This window comes from Myiozetetes cayanensis, unplaced genomic scaffold, assembly GCF_022539395.1.
Source record: "Myiozetetes cayanensis isolate MyiCay16 unplaced genomic scaffold, myiCay2020 scf5-8, whole genome shotgun sequence".
NCBI classification, from domain to species: Eukaryota; Metazoa; Chordata; class Aves; order Passeriformes; family Tyrannidae; genus Myiozetetes; species Myiozetetes cayanensis.
Window position 1 is genome coordinate 4395400 of NW_026087742.1, and position 14613 is coordinate 4410012.

The 14613-nt window shown below is 49.3% G+C and overlaps 1 protein-coding gene across 2 annotated transcripts in view; it reads left to right on the forward strand.

The window, feature by feature from the left end:
• Positions 1-4085: 4085 nt before the first annotated feature.
• The window catches only part of IGSF3 (immunoglobulin superfamily member 3), a 93931-nt gene continuing 83403 nt past the window's right edge, over positions 4086-14613 (forward strand). For both annotated transcript variants that reach the window (XM_050333163.1, XM_050333164.1), the window contains exon 1: positions 4086-4157. In XM_050333163.1, coding sequence (XP_050189120.1) covers positions 4115-4157 — 43 coding nt within the window. In that variant the 5' untranslated portion in view covers positions 4086-4114. The remainder of the gene's footprint in view (positions 4158-14613) is intronic.

The window sequence follows — 14613 nt, forward strand, 5'->3', positions numbered from 1 at the left end:
GTTTTTTAAGTGCTTTCTGTTTCTAGATGGTTTGATTCTGATTGCTCCAACCAAAATGCTCAGGTGGCCTCCGAGGAGGGGGCTGTGGATACACCTCCCCCTGTGCAAACCATACAGACTTTTCTGTTCTCCAGCTCTGGGCAGAGACATTGCCCTCAAGGAGGCAGTCATTCCTGCAACTGTGGTTAAATCTCCCCCTCCTCCCCTTCACAATCTCTTTCCCTCTCCTACAGGAAAGAAATCATTCCTTCTGACTTGCCGAGGAGTCAGGAGTCTCCTGCCTTGCTGAAAACAAGACAGGCCTGCCTTGCTCGATTCAGCCTAGTCCTCTTTTTGCTATAGTTTGTTACCATTAGTCACCCAGGTAACCGCCTGCTCCAAAATCTAAAGGATGCAAATCCATCTTGCGATTGTTGCCTCCCCTGCCTGCTCATCAGAGGAGTGGAGCTAATACCCAGTGGGTCCAGAAGTTGAGGGAGTGCAGTTTTTTGTCCGGAAGAAGGACCAGCATTCTTATTTCATAACGTACATATGTTGCACTTCTGCCAAACCTCTTCTCTCTGAGGGCCAAACAACAGTTTTACTTCACTCATCATCTGTGGGTCACGGGACGCCTGTGCACATCGGGCAAGCAGCATATTCAGAGTCTGGATATTGATGTCACTTTGCTTCCCTCGGGCGAAGGACTCAGCTCTCAGTCACAGCTGTTGTATTACAGCAGCCTCTGGCAGCCCAGGGGTTTGGGATCTATCTACCCTGATGGCCCTCGGCCACACAGCAGCCACCCAGCCTTGCTTCTCACCCGGGCTGCAGGCACCTGTTGGCTGTGCTTCTCCTGCAGAAGAGAAGGGGAAGAACCTATGACTTGGTATGAGCACAGAACAGCTCGTCAGCACGTGGGATCATTTCCCCTTCTCCCTAAGAGCGAGCTCCTGCTGTCCAGTCTCAACCCCCGCCTGCCAAGGGGAAGCAAACTGCTGGCAGTGACTGAGCAATAAGAAAGACGGTGGTGTGGGTTGCGACCTAGTGAGTGTATCACCAGCATCACTTGAGTCACGCCCGTCTGCCTCCAGCTATTACAGCCACCCCGCTGCCAAAGAGCAACCGCGTGGCCCGACCAAAATGATCCGGCTGCTGCTGAGCACGGTGCTCCTGAATGAGTCAGTTGTGCTGGGAGTACAAGGCAGCCCAGATCTGTCTTCCTGGAAAGCTACTTCACAAGTAACCTTGTGCTTGAAACGGTTTTGTCTTTGAGGTGACTGTGGTGTTTGTTTCCATTTGGCCATGTGAATAAACCACACGGACAGACAGACGTCTCCAGGGAGTCAGAGTCCCACTGCGGGAGCTTGAAACACCAGAGCCAAGCCTGAGGGAGGGCTGGCTGCCTCCCTAGGCTTGGGAAAGCTGTCCTGCCTGAGCCTCAGTTTCTCCACTGATGCAGAAGTGAGGCCAGTGTTTTCCCCAGAAGACGAGAAGGTGTTTGTGAAGTCCTCTGAGGAAGGGCGCTCTCGTGAATGCCAAGCTATTTTTATTATTGGGGTCAGGGAGGAGAACACGCACAAAGGTGATGGAGCTTTTGAAACACAGGTTCCCATTATTAGTCTTTAGCACACACAGTTCTTATTATAATCTAATTTGACTGGAATTGGATTAATCTTATAATGCTATAATGTCATTTCCATGGTCTTTTTATATTTTTATTGTAACTATGCATTAATGCAATACTCTGCAAGAGCTCTGAGAAGAGAATGTGAGTTTAGTGAATCTCTGATAACATTTTTGCAGGGCATTTTTATGCTCCTGTTAGGAGCATGTATGCTGTAAAGTCACACAGTGCCTGGAAATAGAAAGAATACACACAAATTCATCTTGAATTATCTTCCAGCAGGCTCCACTGGCAAAAGCAATGTATTCAAAGCCAAGAAACCAGGCTTGTCCCTGACCTGTCCCGGGAGCTCACCTGAATCATGCCAGTTTTTCAGCTCTCTCTCTTCATCTGAAGGTGAAAATAATGTGTCCATATAGGAATGTCATGAGTCTGTGGTCTATATCCCTTGCCATCTAGAAAAACTATCTTGTATCACCAAGCTTTAATAATTCTTTTTTATTGAGTTTATCCTGCCTGTGCCCTGTATTTCTTAATTTGCCTTTTTTCCTTTTGCTATTATTTGTTTCTCTAGTTATAAATCTTTTGAAGCACTAGAGTAAATTATCTTTATCCTGCCTCCATTTAAAGATGTTGGCCGTTTACTTCAAAGTAGCCCCACAGTGCTTGCTCTGTATACTCATGGGCTTGCCCGTGAGGACTTAAAATAGGAGGCTGCACATGAAAAATATTGGGCAAGCTGAGTGATATTACACTGGATGACATTTCAACCCTCAAATCACCTAAGAGAAAAGCCAAATAGACTGGTATTTTCTATCAACTCTTATCATTACCTCCGTTCCTTTTCCAAGCCTCACTTGAAGGCAGTCTTGATGAAATTAAAGCTTAAGGGCCAAAGCGTGAGTTTCATTTTCAGTGCAAATACAGCACTGACCCTTTCTGTCCCACATCTCTGGTTACCCTGTTCTTTGGTTCCTCTGTTCAGAGACCATGGCAAAGCTGCAAATTAAATGCTTCTTTTTCCGCTCTGAAAATGGCACGCTTAACATCATTAGCCTGCAGAAACAGAATTTGCTGGGTCAGTAGGAGCTGGCTATCAACGCATCTGCCACGACAGCCACGTTGGGAAGCAAGACCATATGGTAATACAGACAGCTTCTGACTTCTGCTGGGTACAGCTTCTAAGGACTTGGCATGTTTTATTAGACAGTTTGTGATTGTGCTGGTTTCTGCCTGTCTGTGGCACAGAAGGGCTGGGTCCCTGCATTTGCATCACCAACACTTCACTGGGGTCTCTGTGTAGGCAGAAGGATCTCCTGTAAAGGGTCTTTGGAGAATGGGAAGACTAGGAAAATATTTCCTTCTGCTATTGCTGTTGCTCCTGGTCTCTTTTCTTATTTTTGTAAGCAAACAAGCTACTGGGGAGGTTGTTTGCAAAGACATTTGAACATCTGCATGCTTGGGAAGGGCTATCTCATTTGTCCTTTATTTATAAACAACCAAAACCCCAGCCCCCAGTGCTTCGATACTTATGCATTTCAGTGTTACCAGGACGCATTTCTGCCATTGACACATTGCAGTTTTGATTGCCTGAGCAGCATCCTAAGTGCAGCAGTGTCTGCACACTGCTGTGGGCTGGGTGGGGAGGAGTGTGTGAAAATCTGGCAACCTGGCATTAATACCAAGATTCGGGTCTCCACAACAAGCGCATCGCAGCAGGACAGCCACGAGTTGGTCGAAACTTAGCAAGGCCCGGCTGTCATTTTTGGTTCGCACGGGGACAAAAGGGCTCATTTATGCCTGTCCCAAAAGAAGCCGCGTTTCCGAAGCGCGCCACCGAGGACTCTCTCTCTTTTTTTTTTTTGTTTGTTTGTTTTCCTTTTAAAACAAAAGAACCCGGTTTACCCCCACAGCTCTTCCCCGACCCCGAGCGGCGCTCCACAGGCACGCTCGGCGGCCCCATCCCGGCAGCGCTGCCCGCCCCGCTCGGGGGCGCGGGGCGGTGCGGGGCGGTGCGGGGCGGGCCGGGGAGGGGTTTGGCGGCGGGAGGCAGCGCCGGGCACCCCGCGGCGGCGGCGGCGCTGAGCGGGCGGGCGGGCAGGTGAGGGCGGCGGGCCAGGGCGAGCCGAGGTGGCAGGCGCGGCGCCCCGCTTTATTTTTGTGTAACTTTGCGGGGTGGGGTCTTTTTGTTGTTGCTTCGTGCCCTCCCCCTCCCCTCCTCTTTTTTTTTTTTTTTTTTTTCCCCGCGCCTTGCAGGAGACGTGGTTTTTCTCTCCCTTTTCCTGCTGCCTCTCCCGCGGGAGCCGTCGGCGCGGGGAGCGGGGGGGAGGCGCAGCGGCCGCCCCGGTGCGGGGGCGATGCCCCCGCCCGCCTTGGCGCCTCCCCGTGCCGGCCCCGCCGCCTTCCCTTTGTGCCGCCGGGCCCGGCGCGTCGCCTGCCCCGGGAGCCCCGCGGCGCCCCGCGGCGGGAGGTAAGGGCGGGCGGCCGCCGCCCCGCGCCCCGGCAGCCATGCGGACCCTGCGGCCGCAGCTCGCCTCCCTGCTCCTCCTCGGTAAGTGCCGCCGGGGAAAGGGTGGGACGGGACGGAACAGAACGGGATGGGATGGGACGGGACGGGGGTCGGCCGGGAGGGGCGGGGCGAGACGGGACACCCCCCCACTCCCGGCCGGTGGGTGCTGTCGCTCGCAGGACGTGCGGGAGGGTCACCCCTTGCAAACGCCCAGCGCGTGTACCCAGGAGTTGTCACTGCCCGCGCTGCTCCAGCGGTTGGAGGGAGGAATGGGGTGGGGAAAAAATTATATATAAATATATATATATATATGTAACAAATCACGGTTTCATGTCCACCTGCAGTACCCCGGTGACCATCCTCGCCGGGGCGCGGCGCGGGGTCCGGCCGGGGTGTGGGAGAGGAGGGGACGGGCACCTCCTCCGTGCCTGGACTCCGGCATCAACTTGGGGAAGGCGAGCGACCGGCCCGGGTCTGCTCCTGCTGGGGTCACGGGGCATCTCGGAGGGGAGACGTCAGGGTAGGGAGTTTATACGGGTCTGTGCTGAGCTTGCACAATGAAAGCAGAGAAAACGCCTGGGGTGAGGTAGGCTGCAAAAACAAAGTGCTCTGCTTGGCTGTCGAAGAGCGCGTTGAAATGTAGAGGGAAGGCAGTCCCTGCTGCCGTGAAATGCAGTTTGAGTGCTTTGTGCTGTCTCTCAAACTCCTCCTGTAGTCCCTTTGCTCTGCCTGCGTTTTGTACCCTGCGAACCGTTAAACGTGTGGTTTTGTCCCATCGCACAAGTGCCTGCCCGGGGGATGACACTCTGCACTTCTGTAAAGTCCTCTGGGACCCCACTGCTGGGTGAGAGAGGCTGTAGCAATGCAAGATCCCTTCCTACAAATTTGGGGAAAGCAGAATACAAGACAATTAAAATGCCTCTTACATTTTTAGTAGCAGACCATGTGCCAGGTTTAAGTACTGATGAGTTGATAGAAACATTTGTGGAAAATATTGTACAGCAACCCCATGCTGCTTTCTGCCTGTTTATGTACAGAGCAACCTGGGAGCTGTTTTGATTTGCCTTTTCATTGGTATGATTTTCTGCTGACATTAATGCTGTGGAGGGAAGAAGCGGCAAGGCTGGCAATTTCACTGTCTTGAGAAATTGTCACATACTTAACCTGCTCTGCCAATTTGGAAACAAAATCTTTACTTGAATTGCAGTCATGCTTCCATGTCTGTAATTTGTGTGTGTGTGTGTGTGTTTTCAAGCACTCTGTCTGTCTCTAGCAAAGAAAAAGAGAGAGAACTCTTTGAGATGGTTTTGGAGGAGGTTCAAACTTCCCCTAACCACTAGCTTTCTCCCTTGGGTTCCCTAAAAAAACCCCTGTCTTCAAGCTAAGTTTATCCGGGGTGGCCTTGCTCCGCGAGTCTGTCGCAGCCCGCAAGATGGGTGTAGGCGAAGGGCACTCGCTCCCTGCCTTGTCTTCGCACGCTCAGTCTCTCCTGCTGAAGAACAATAACACCATTCTGGATTAAGGATTCCTAATATGGAGCGGTCGGTCGGTGTGTTCCCTGCTCCGAAGCACGCCTGGCTGCTGCGGCGGCGGAGCAGCAGAGGGCATCATCCATCGCCTTGCCGAAGGCTCCCCGCGGCGGTACAGAAGTGGGAACCCACCAGCCCGTGTTGGTGCTCTCACGGCGCCGGGCCCGCTGCCAAGGCTGTCCCGACCCCCCTGCTTGCAGGAACAGGCTTTCTGGGTTTGACCTAAAACTGGCTCTAACCTGCCTTTGCCCTCCCCCGGGGGGGAAAGAGCTGCTGCGGTGTCATCTGTTGCTGGGAGGATCGGCTGCTTTTCAGTGGTTCCCAATCCCGCAGATGTAGCTAGTTCGTAAAAACACTGTGTTGGCCTCCTAGTGCTAAACGTGAGGCTGTTTTTAGCCGTAGGAAGCTTGCCACGTGTGTGCTTGGAGTTAGTTTTCTTTTGGTGTTTTTCACCTGGACTTCTTCAAGCCAGTTGATCTGCATTTGCCCAGCTGCTGGTTTTATTAAAACTGGGGATGTGGGGCTGTGCCTCAAAGCCTCGAGTCGCACAGAAGTGCTTTAGGTTGCTCTTTGTAAAGCTAAGACATCATTTGACTTAGTGGAGAAGTGGCTGGAGTAAAAGTCCCTCTTTTGTAACATAAATATGGGACTGGCTAGAAAAGGACTGTTGCTTTCCAAACAAGTAATGTTAATTCTAGAATGTAGGGATAACATACTGTGTATTGAATTTGAAGAAAAAGAAATGCAACTGTTTTTTTTTCTTTTTCCTCTTGCAAACTCATTAAAATCACTGAAGGAAGAATTGTGGTTATGGAAAGAGATGGTGGATGATTTAATATAATATATCAAGCATTAACTACCTACCCGAATCCAAGTAACTACGAAGCCAGGGTTTGAAAACCCACATCTGGCATGTGGGTGTAACATTTGTAGATCTCTGCTGGTTTTTTCCCCTTCTTGCTGCAGTGTTTGTTACAGGGTTCTTTAAACAAGTGGCACTTCATCACAGCAAGTACAAAATGGGAAAATAGAGCAAGTGCTGTAAATAATCCTCATGCAGCGATGAGACCATTAATACTTGTGCCAGCCAGTGCTAATCCTGTGTGTAGTTGCAAGATTTACCTCCTTTTTTTACAGGGATGCAAAGTCTGATACTCCTCATATTTATAGTGTAATATATAGGAAACACAATAGGCTTCTGGGGAATGCTGAATTCATTCATGTCAGTGACTGGTTTATGAATAGTTCTGCTTTTGAGTCTCTTGCAGTCTCCAGAATACCACCTGTGAATGCAATTTACGGCTCTTTGTGTTCAAACATTGCATATGTATATATGTACATAGACTCATTACCCTCTTCCTCTCTCTATTCATGCATAGTAATTGGTGATTTATTTGCGATTCCTAGAGGGGAGCAGAGCGTGCGTAAGGTCTTGAAACTGCAGCTCACTTGTAAATGGCATGTTGGAGTGAAATAACCACGCAGAGGTGACTCTTGGAGAGAGAAGGGATGGTCTTGCAGGCCTGACTCCTGGAGGGGAAGGGGTGCTGGCTGGGAAGCAGCATGAGCAGTTGGCTGCTGCTCAAGTATTCTGCTCCTGCACCCTCCAGCTCCTCTGCTGCCTGCCCATGCACGGGGGCCGAGGGGGTCTGTGGCTGACACTCAAGTCTCAGTGCAGTAGAGCTGGAGGGTGCTTGGCTGCAGGGGAACAGACGGAGAAAACAGCATCGTGGATGTTTGCACACACGGGGTTTGGGGTTGTTTTTGTTTACCGCAGCTAGCGGCCCAGGAATGTTGCTGGCGCCTCATCTGCTCCTCGATGCATTGTTAGCAACAGTGGCCAAGATCGTGCTTTCTCCATCTGCGTCTGCCCAAAGTCCGCCGCCGCAAGCTTCGTTCTGCAAGCCAGCTCTGCTGCCCTCACGCCCGTGTTTGCTACCTCTCGATTGGTGTGGTGTGCGGTGCTGAACCTGGACCCATCCCGAGTGTGCTGGCCTGGGCTGTGACTCTGCTTCTTTTGGGGAATGAGGGCTCTGCAAGTGGCCCTGGCCTCCCTCATTCCTGCATGTGGCTCTCTGGGTTTCCCAAGTGTGGTGGGAGGCTGCTGTGGCCATCGGTGCTGGGCTGGTAAGCTCTGCTCCTGCGCATCCCCAAATGTAATTCTGCACAGAGAGACTCCCTCTCTGCAGTCTTGGCCAGACTGTCTGACATCCTGAGGCTCCTGCAAATCCTGTTTATTTACACAGGAGGTTTTGGTTTATGCGAATTGTTGTCTTTTAGTTGACCTTCCGTCAAGTTAGATGTCTTTATTAAAGCAGTTTTTATTGTAAATCGAATGTGTACTTAGAACACTTTTACCAGACCCATTATATAAAGTGAAAGGCAGAATAAACAGCGCTGCAGACCACAGGAAAGAGGGTGGGAGAGAGAGGGTCACAGGGAGAACATCTCTTCAGTGTTGGAAGGCTTGTGGAGTTTTTTTGACCAGCACATTGCCTTTTTGAAAAAAAAAAAAAAATTCTTTTAAAGCTTTTCTTATAGTCTCTCTTGTCTTCTTTCTTACCCCTACAAAATCAGTGATGGATTCAGCCATTGGCTTAAAGGTTATACAGTCTAGTATGAAGCCAGAAGTTTTTTGATTGGTTTATCTTGGATGAATCAGGGTGCTCCTTGCTGTCTGACAGCTGGCAATCTGCAGACCCTGCCCAGAAACTTTAAGCACCAGGAAAATTGCCTGAAAGGAAGGGAAAGATTTTCAAGCACAATAGGGTTTTCTTCGTGTTGCTAGGGTTCCTCAACTCATGATTTGACTTGTCTGCTGGTATCAAGGACGTTTAGGCCCTCCAGGCAGTGTCTGAAAAACTGCAGTATTGCAATTTGCCTCTGGCTTTGAAGTTCCTAAATACTCTTTAGTGATAACCTGCTAAATTGGTTTTGACTCCATTTTTATGTTGGCATCTCTTTCCCAGTCATACAAAATCTTCTTAAAGAATAGTCCTGTGTGTTAGAATGTTAGGAGATGTTTAGCATCTGTTTCTTATCAGCTGTGGAAGGGCTAAAATGGAGTCTTTCCTCACAAAGTGGGGTTTGACACATTGCAAGGCAAAGAAATCGGGACTGCAGCTGCCTTTGGTGGGTCTAGGATGTCTGTGTGCACATATGTTATTTCCAGCTCTAACCTGTTGCTCACCCTGCCTCCATCAGTGTACTAAGAACCTTTCAAATGATACAAGTTAATGAGCTTTTTCTTGTTAGGTTTAATTAGCAAATGACAATGAGACGAGGAAATCTTGCCTTTCTAGCTGCTGCTGAAGTCGCATTTCAGTAAGTAATTGAACACTAGCACAAAACCAGACCATCTCAGCTAAGTAACGGGAAGCTTTGGGGGCTTGCTTGGAAATGGGAAGTGCTTGGACACTCCGGACTCATAGCACTGCTGCACAGTACTTACACAAATGCCAAAAAGAAGGGATGCTCCTGAGAGGAGGTGTGCCAGCCTGGTTCCTGCCCAGCGTGGCAGGGAGGGGAGGGTGCAGGCCAGGTTCTCACATGAGGATCAGTTGGAGAGATTTGCTTGATCTCAAAGCTAACTTGGCAAACCCAGTAAATACATAAAGGGACTGGAGGGGTGTGTCTGCTATGAAAGTAGGTCCATTTTTCATGTGGTCTTGCAGATGTTTATGGAGGCCTAAGGGTGCTGGGGAGGCAGGTGGCTGGAGGGCATGGTGAGTTCATCTGGCTGAATTACCCCACTTTGCTGGGGTGTGTGTGCTCCATGCCTCAGGGCCTTGGAACTGGGTCCAGGATGTGCCACAAGTTGTTCAGCCCTACCAAAGGGGTGAGATGAGTCCATTGTTTGACCCCAGTCACTCTCTTAACTGTTACCAGTGCCTGACAGAGGCTGCCTGCTGTGTCCTGCTTAGTGTTTAATATGTAGTTTCAGGCTGAAGCCACTGCTTGTGCCCTCCCATGGCAGCGTCTTTCTGATTTTACTCCCCTGTTGGTGGTTCCTTGGTGTTTCCACGTCTGTTTCCAGCTCTTGTTGGGTGATGGTCCCCAGGGAAGGAAGGAAGAGCTGGTGCATGGTTAAGTGGAGGGGTGGGGAAAAGATTACAGACATTACAGAATGGTTTGGGTTGGAAGGGACCTTAAAGATCATCTAGTTCCAACGCCCCGTGCCATGGGCAGGGATGCCACCCACTAGACCAGGTTGCTCAGACCCCCATCCAACCTGACCTTGAGGACTTCCAGGGACAGGGCATCCATAACTTCTCTGTGAAACCTGTTCCAGTGCCTCACCACTCTGTGAGTAGAGAGTTTCCTCCTAACATCTAATCCAGAACACCTCTTTTGTATTTAAAACTGTTCCCTCTTGTCCTATCACTATCTGGCTGTGTATAAAGTTGTTTTCCAATTTTTTTTATAAGCCCCCTTGGAGTATTGAAAGCTGCAGTGAGGTCTCCCTGGAGCCTTCTCTGCTCCAAAAGATGAGCCAAGGGAAAACAGTGGGAGAAGGATGAAAGTGGAAGACCCAAATGATCAGAAAGTGGAGAACAGGCTCTAGAGGATGGGTCTTGCTAAATGCTGGGCCCTACACCGTGTCCATAGTTTTTACAGCATCAAAGACTCCCGAGTACAACAGAAACAGAGATGGAGGGGATCTGTCCCTGTTTGTTGTCTTGTTCCTGAGCAGTGTGCTTACCACGGCTGATTTCTTTCCTACCAATATCCTGATTCCATCTGGGACTTGAAAAATCATCTAGTGCTTCTCGTATCTCTTCTGATCTTGACTTAGGACTTTACCAATCAGGAAGGGATGAGGCTCCTGCTGAAGTGCAAGATTAAGGAGATTCCTGTGTATTTTCCAGTGACAGTGTTGACTTCATTGGGATCCAGAGCGTATTCTGCAGGGCCGCACACGGGGCAGCTGCACAGCCATTAGCACCATCAAGCATTACACTAGTGCCAGTTGTTTGGTTTGTTGTTCTGGATAGTGTTTCTCTGTCCCTTGCAAAACAGCTCATCAGGATCTGACACAATTGGAGGTAACTTTTAATAGTTGTTGTGGCACTGCTAGGTTTTGGGGGTTTTTTAACTAATGGTGTGAGTCTGGAATTGGTGTAATTTGCCTAGTGTTCCCTACTCTGCTCACAGAAGTTTTGCTTCCAGGCAAGTATCTTCCCCTCTGGAGTCATTGTGATTACAGGGGGAATAGCAGGGAATGCTGATGCATCTGGGGTGTTGGTTTTGGTGTTTGTTTGTTTGTTTTGTTCCATTTTGTTTGGGGGTTTGTGTTTTTGTTTTGTTTGTATTTGTTTTTGGTTTTTTGGTTTTTGTTGATTGTGTTTTGGTTTTGTTTGTTTTGTTTTGGTTTGTTTTCTTTTTGTCTGCTTCCTTGTTGATTGTTCCCCACCCCAGTTATATCCCTGTTCTGTCTGGCTGAGGCCCACTGTCACCTTTAATGGCTTTTGGGCTTTGTATGGAAGTTGATAAGCTTGTCAAAGGGGGATGGGAGCACGGGGTGAGGTAGATACGTTTTCCAACAGACTCTGTGGAGCTGAATATTTCTTCTGTGTTTGAGAGGAGCTCAGCACTGACTCAGGCTGCTGTGTGAAATGGATGAAGAGAAATGGAGGCTTGAAGATGAGATATTAAACCCCAAAATAGCAAAAAAGTTTTTGTTTGCTTTTTTGGGATGAAAGCCTTTTGATCTCTTATGATAGCAAGGTTATCAAGACTTGCTGCTTAGATAAACTGAGATTTTGTCTCTTGGATTAATCTTTCTGTCTCCATTCAGCATCATCGCCATCGACATAGGAATCTGCTCAGGTTCCTCCAAATCCCTCTGAAAGGGAAGCTGGACCTTAAGTATAAGGCAAGAGGTGAAGGCAGTTGTTTGCTGCCAGAAGTCATCTAGAAGCTCAGTACTCTGCAAAATCATACTGCTGGAATCTGGCACTCATTAACTCAAGTTACCCAGTACCCAGGACCTAGCCAAAGGGCTCTGGCTGGCTGCCAAGCTGAAATTACCAACCTGGGTGTCAGGCCTTGTTGGTTCCTTTTTGATAGCTTGAAATAGGAGCTTCCCAAGAAGTGTGTGGGCCAGCCTTTCTTCTGATCATGTTTCTTCTTACAGCTTTGTAAAGCGTTCAAGGTAATTATAGTACTTACTAATATTTATTCCCTTCTAAGCAATTATCTGAATGCGTTTATCTCTTTCGAAGCACTCTACCCCCTCTCACCATGTGGCTTCATCCCATCTCCCTGACTCAGTGCTTTCTGCTCCCTCCCCTCTCATAAAGTCCTTGGTCCTCAGCTTCCTCCACCTCCTGGATATGCCACTGAGCACTGCTTTCCTCTCCTGGAGGTTCCCGTACCCCCCTGTCTAATCCCATTACAGAGGAGGGATGTTTGCTCTGCCTTGCAGGACATGATTGTTTAACTGCCCTGCCAGGTGCTAAGGCACTTTGCAATGAAGGACATGGATACCAAGAGGAACTGGGCTGGCATTGTGCCACCCCTCAGCTTTCTGCTGACTGCTTGTGGCCTGCAGACAATATCTTAAGAGCTCCTGCTGAAGGGTTTGACCTTTATGCCTGCAGTGTTATCCGGTGCCTACAGCAGGAGTCACAGCATGCAAATTCCAGTGCTTTCTTCTGACTTGTGATATAACTGTGGGCAAGTCACTCTGTCTCTGTTCTCAGCTCCTTGAAGTAGAGAGAGTGGCTTAAAAGGTGTCATGGGATTTTTTGTGAGGAATTATGCAGTGTTAGGGCTGAGGTCTTGCTTGCTGTCTTAAGCAAACAGGCTGCTTTTTTGTTACACGTAGAAGAAAATGTGGGATGGAAGAGATTGTTATGCCCTGATTGATTTCACTTTTGGTATTAGGAAAAGAAGGAAAATTGATTTTTACTTTGAGCTCTGTGGTGTTACCCGCACAAGCTCTGTCACTTATCCTGCATGAATGGGACCAGGCTTGCCTTGCCACTGCGTTTGGCTGGTGGGGCACAGCCCATGTGAGTGTAACGTGGAGCTGCTGTGATTCATTCCAGCCCTCAGTGTTACAGCAGCACAGTTAATCTGTAGGTCACTGGCATGTAAGGAGCTGTTATATCTAATCAGTCCCATGCCATGAGCTAGTTGGCAGTTAAATCTAATCTAGAGTGTGTAGCTGCCAAATGCCTGAAGTCACCAAGCACTTACTCCTTTCTGCTGTAAATAAGGTTGACTTGAACAAGAGCAGCTTCAGGTGCTGTGAGTAGGGATCAGAGTTCGGCCTCAGGTACCTGTGCTGCAGAGGAGCAGAGGTTGTCTGGAGTCCGAAGGGCTACAGGAAGGGTGTAAATCTACCTCCTCATCTTCATATGTAGATACCAAAACACCTTTTTCTCATTTCACATTGCTTTTTCTCCCACCTCCTTCCCTTTGCCTAGATGTGAGGAGGGGCGTGTTTAAAGGTACTGCTGTCGTCATTAGAGCATAGAGGGACCCTGTCTTGATTCTTGCACGTGTTTAAGTCTTGCCTGAGATGCCTAGTTTTTATTTTTCCTTTCCTAATTTCTGCTGCCCTTACACCTCATCCATTCCTCTTGAATTTTCCAGTTGTGCCTGCAGGATCCCTTTGTTGACCCCTTTCCTCTCCATAGCGAGAGCTCTCACGTGATGTGCTTGGAAGTACACCTCCCTTTGCTGCTGAGGGTTGGAGAGGTGAGGCTAAAAACTTGCTTCCACTGTAGCCTCCTCTCCCGTTGTGGAGCAAGACAGGGGTGATCATCCCATTTACCTTTTAAATGGAATAATTTTTCAAAAATAAAGGGCAAATGCTGCCAGTTGCTATGCACATGGGGGTGCCATAGGTTTGCTTTAGCTTGGGTGCTCTCAGGAGGCTTGGCAGGGGACCCTCACTGCCCTGTGACCACCAAATGAAGGAAGGGCAGCACTTCCTGCAGTGGCTGTTTGGATTTGTGCCTGGCCCTGGTGTTTGGGCTGATTTGATTTTTTTCTTTTTTCTTTGATTTTTTTTCAGCCTTTGCAGGGCAGCAAATATGTGATGGGAAGGAGACTTGTTTCCTCCTGGCACAGAGGAGAGAGCTGTCTGAGGCTGGCCTGAGCTGTGTGGGGTGGTGTAGGGTAGGCAAGAGGCTGAGCTCAGAGAGGTTTGTTACCTCTTCTTGGAAGCCTGCCCATGTTAAGCTCGTGTCACCCTTCTTCTGGCTCTCATTTGGATCACAAAGCTATGTCTGTCCCCTCGGGGCTTTTTTGGTTGGCTTGTTTTGGGGGAGGATGTAGGAATGAGAGGGGTGAGCGTGAGGGAAGATTTGCTCTGTGTCAGATACCTAATAGCTGCTCTAGCAGATCCACTGGGATATGTTACTAAAAGCATCCTAATGATCTTAATGTAATGGGCTTGAGCCTTGGAAGCCCACTTGCTGGGAAGGGGAGCCCAGGGCTTTGTGCTGGGCTCCTGGAGGAGGAGGACTGGATTCCTGGCAGGGGACAGGGCAGTCAGCAGGAGCTGCCTCAGATTCAGACCTGTGAGATCACTGAGTCCAACTCTGACTGAACACCACTGCCACGTCCAGTGGCACTTGAACACCTTCAGGGGCGGTGACTCCACCACCTCCCTGGGCTGCCCATTCCAATGTTTAATCACATCTTTAGGGTGCCAGCAGGTACCCATCCCTCCATGAGGAGAAGCCGGAGGGCAGCTGTTCACAGGGCTTTGGCATGGCAGAGGAATGACTTGGGAGGCTTGGCCAAGCACCGACATCTGCTGTTACCTCAGAGATGTAGATTATCAGAGACTGCAGTTTGTTTGCATGTCAGCTGAGTCCCTAAAGGGATGTAATCTGAGGAAAGGGTAATTTTCCTTATAGAAGAACTTGGGTGTTGGTCAAAGAGGGAGCATGGAGCTGGCCAGCAGCTGGCAGCACATGTGGGAGGAAGAGGTGCTGGGGGAGGTGGCTCCC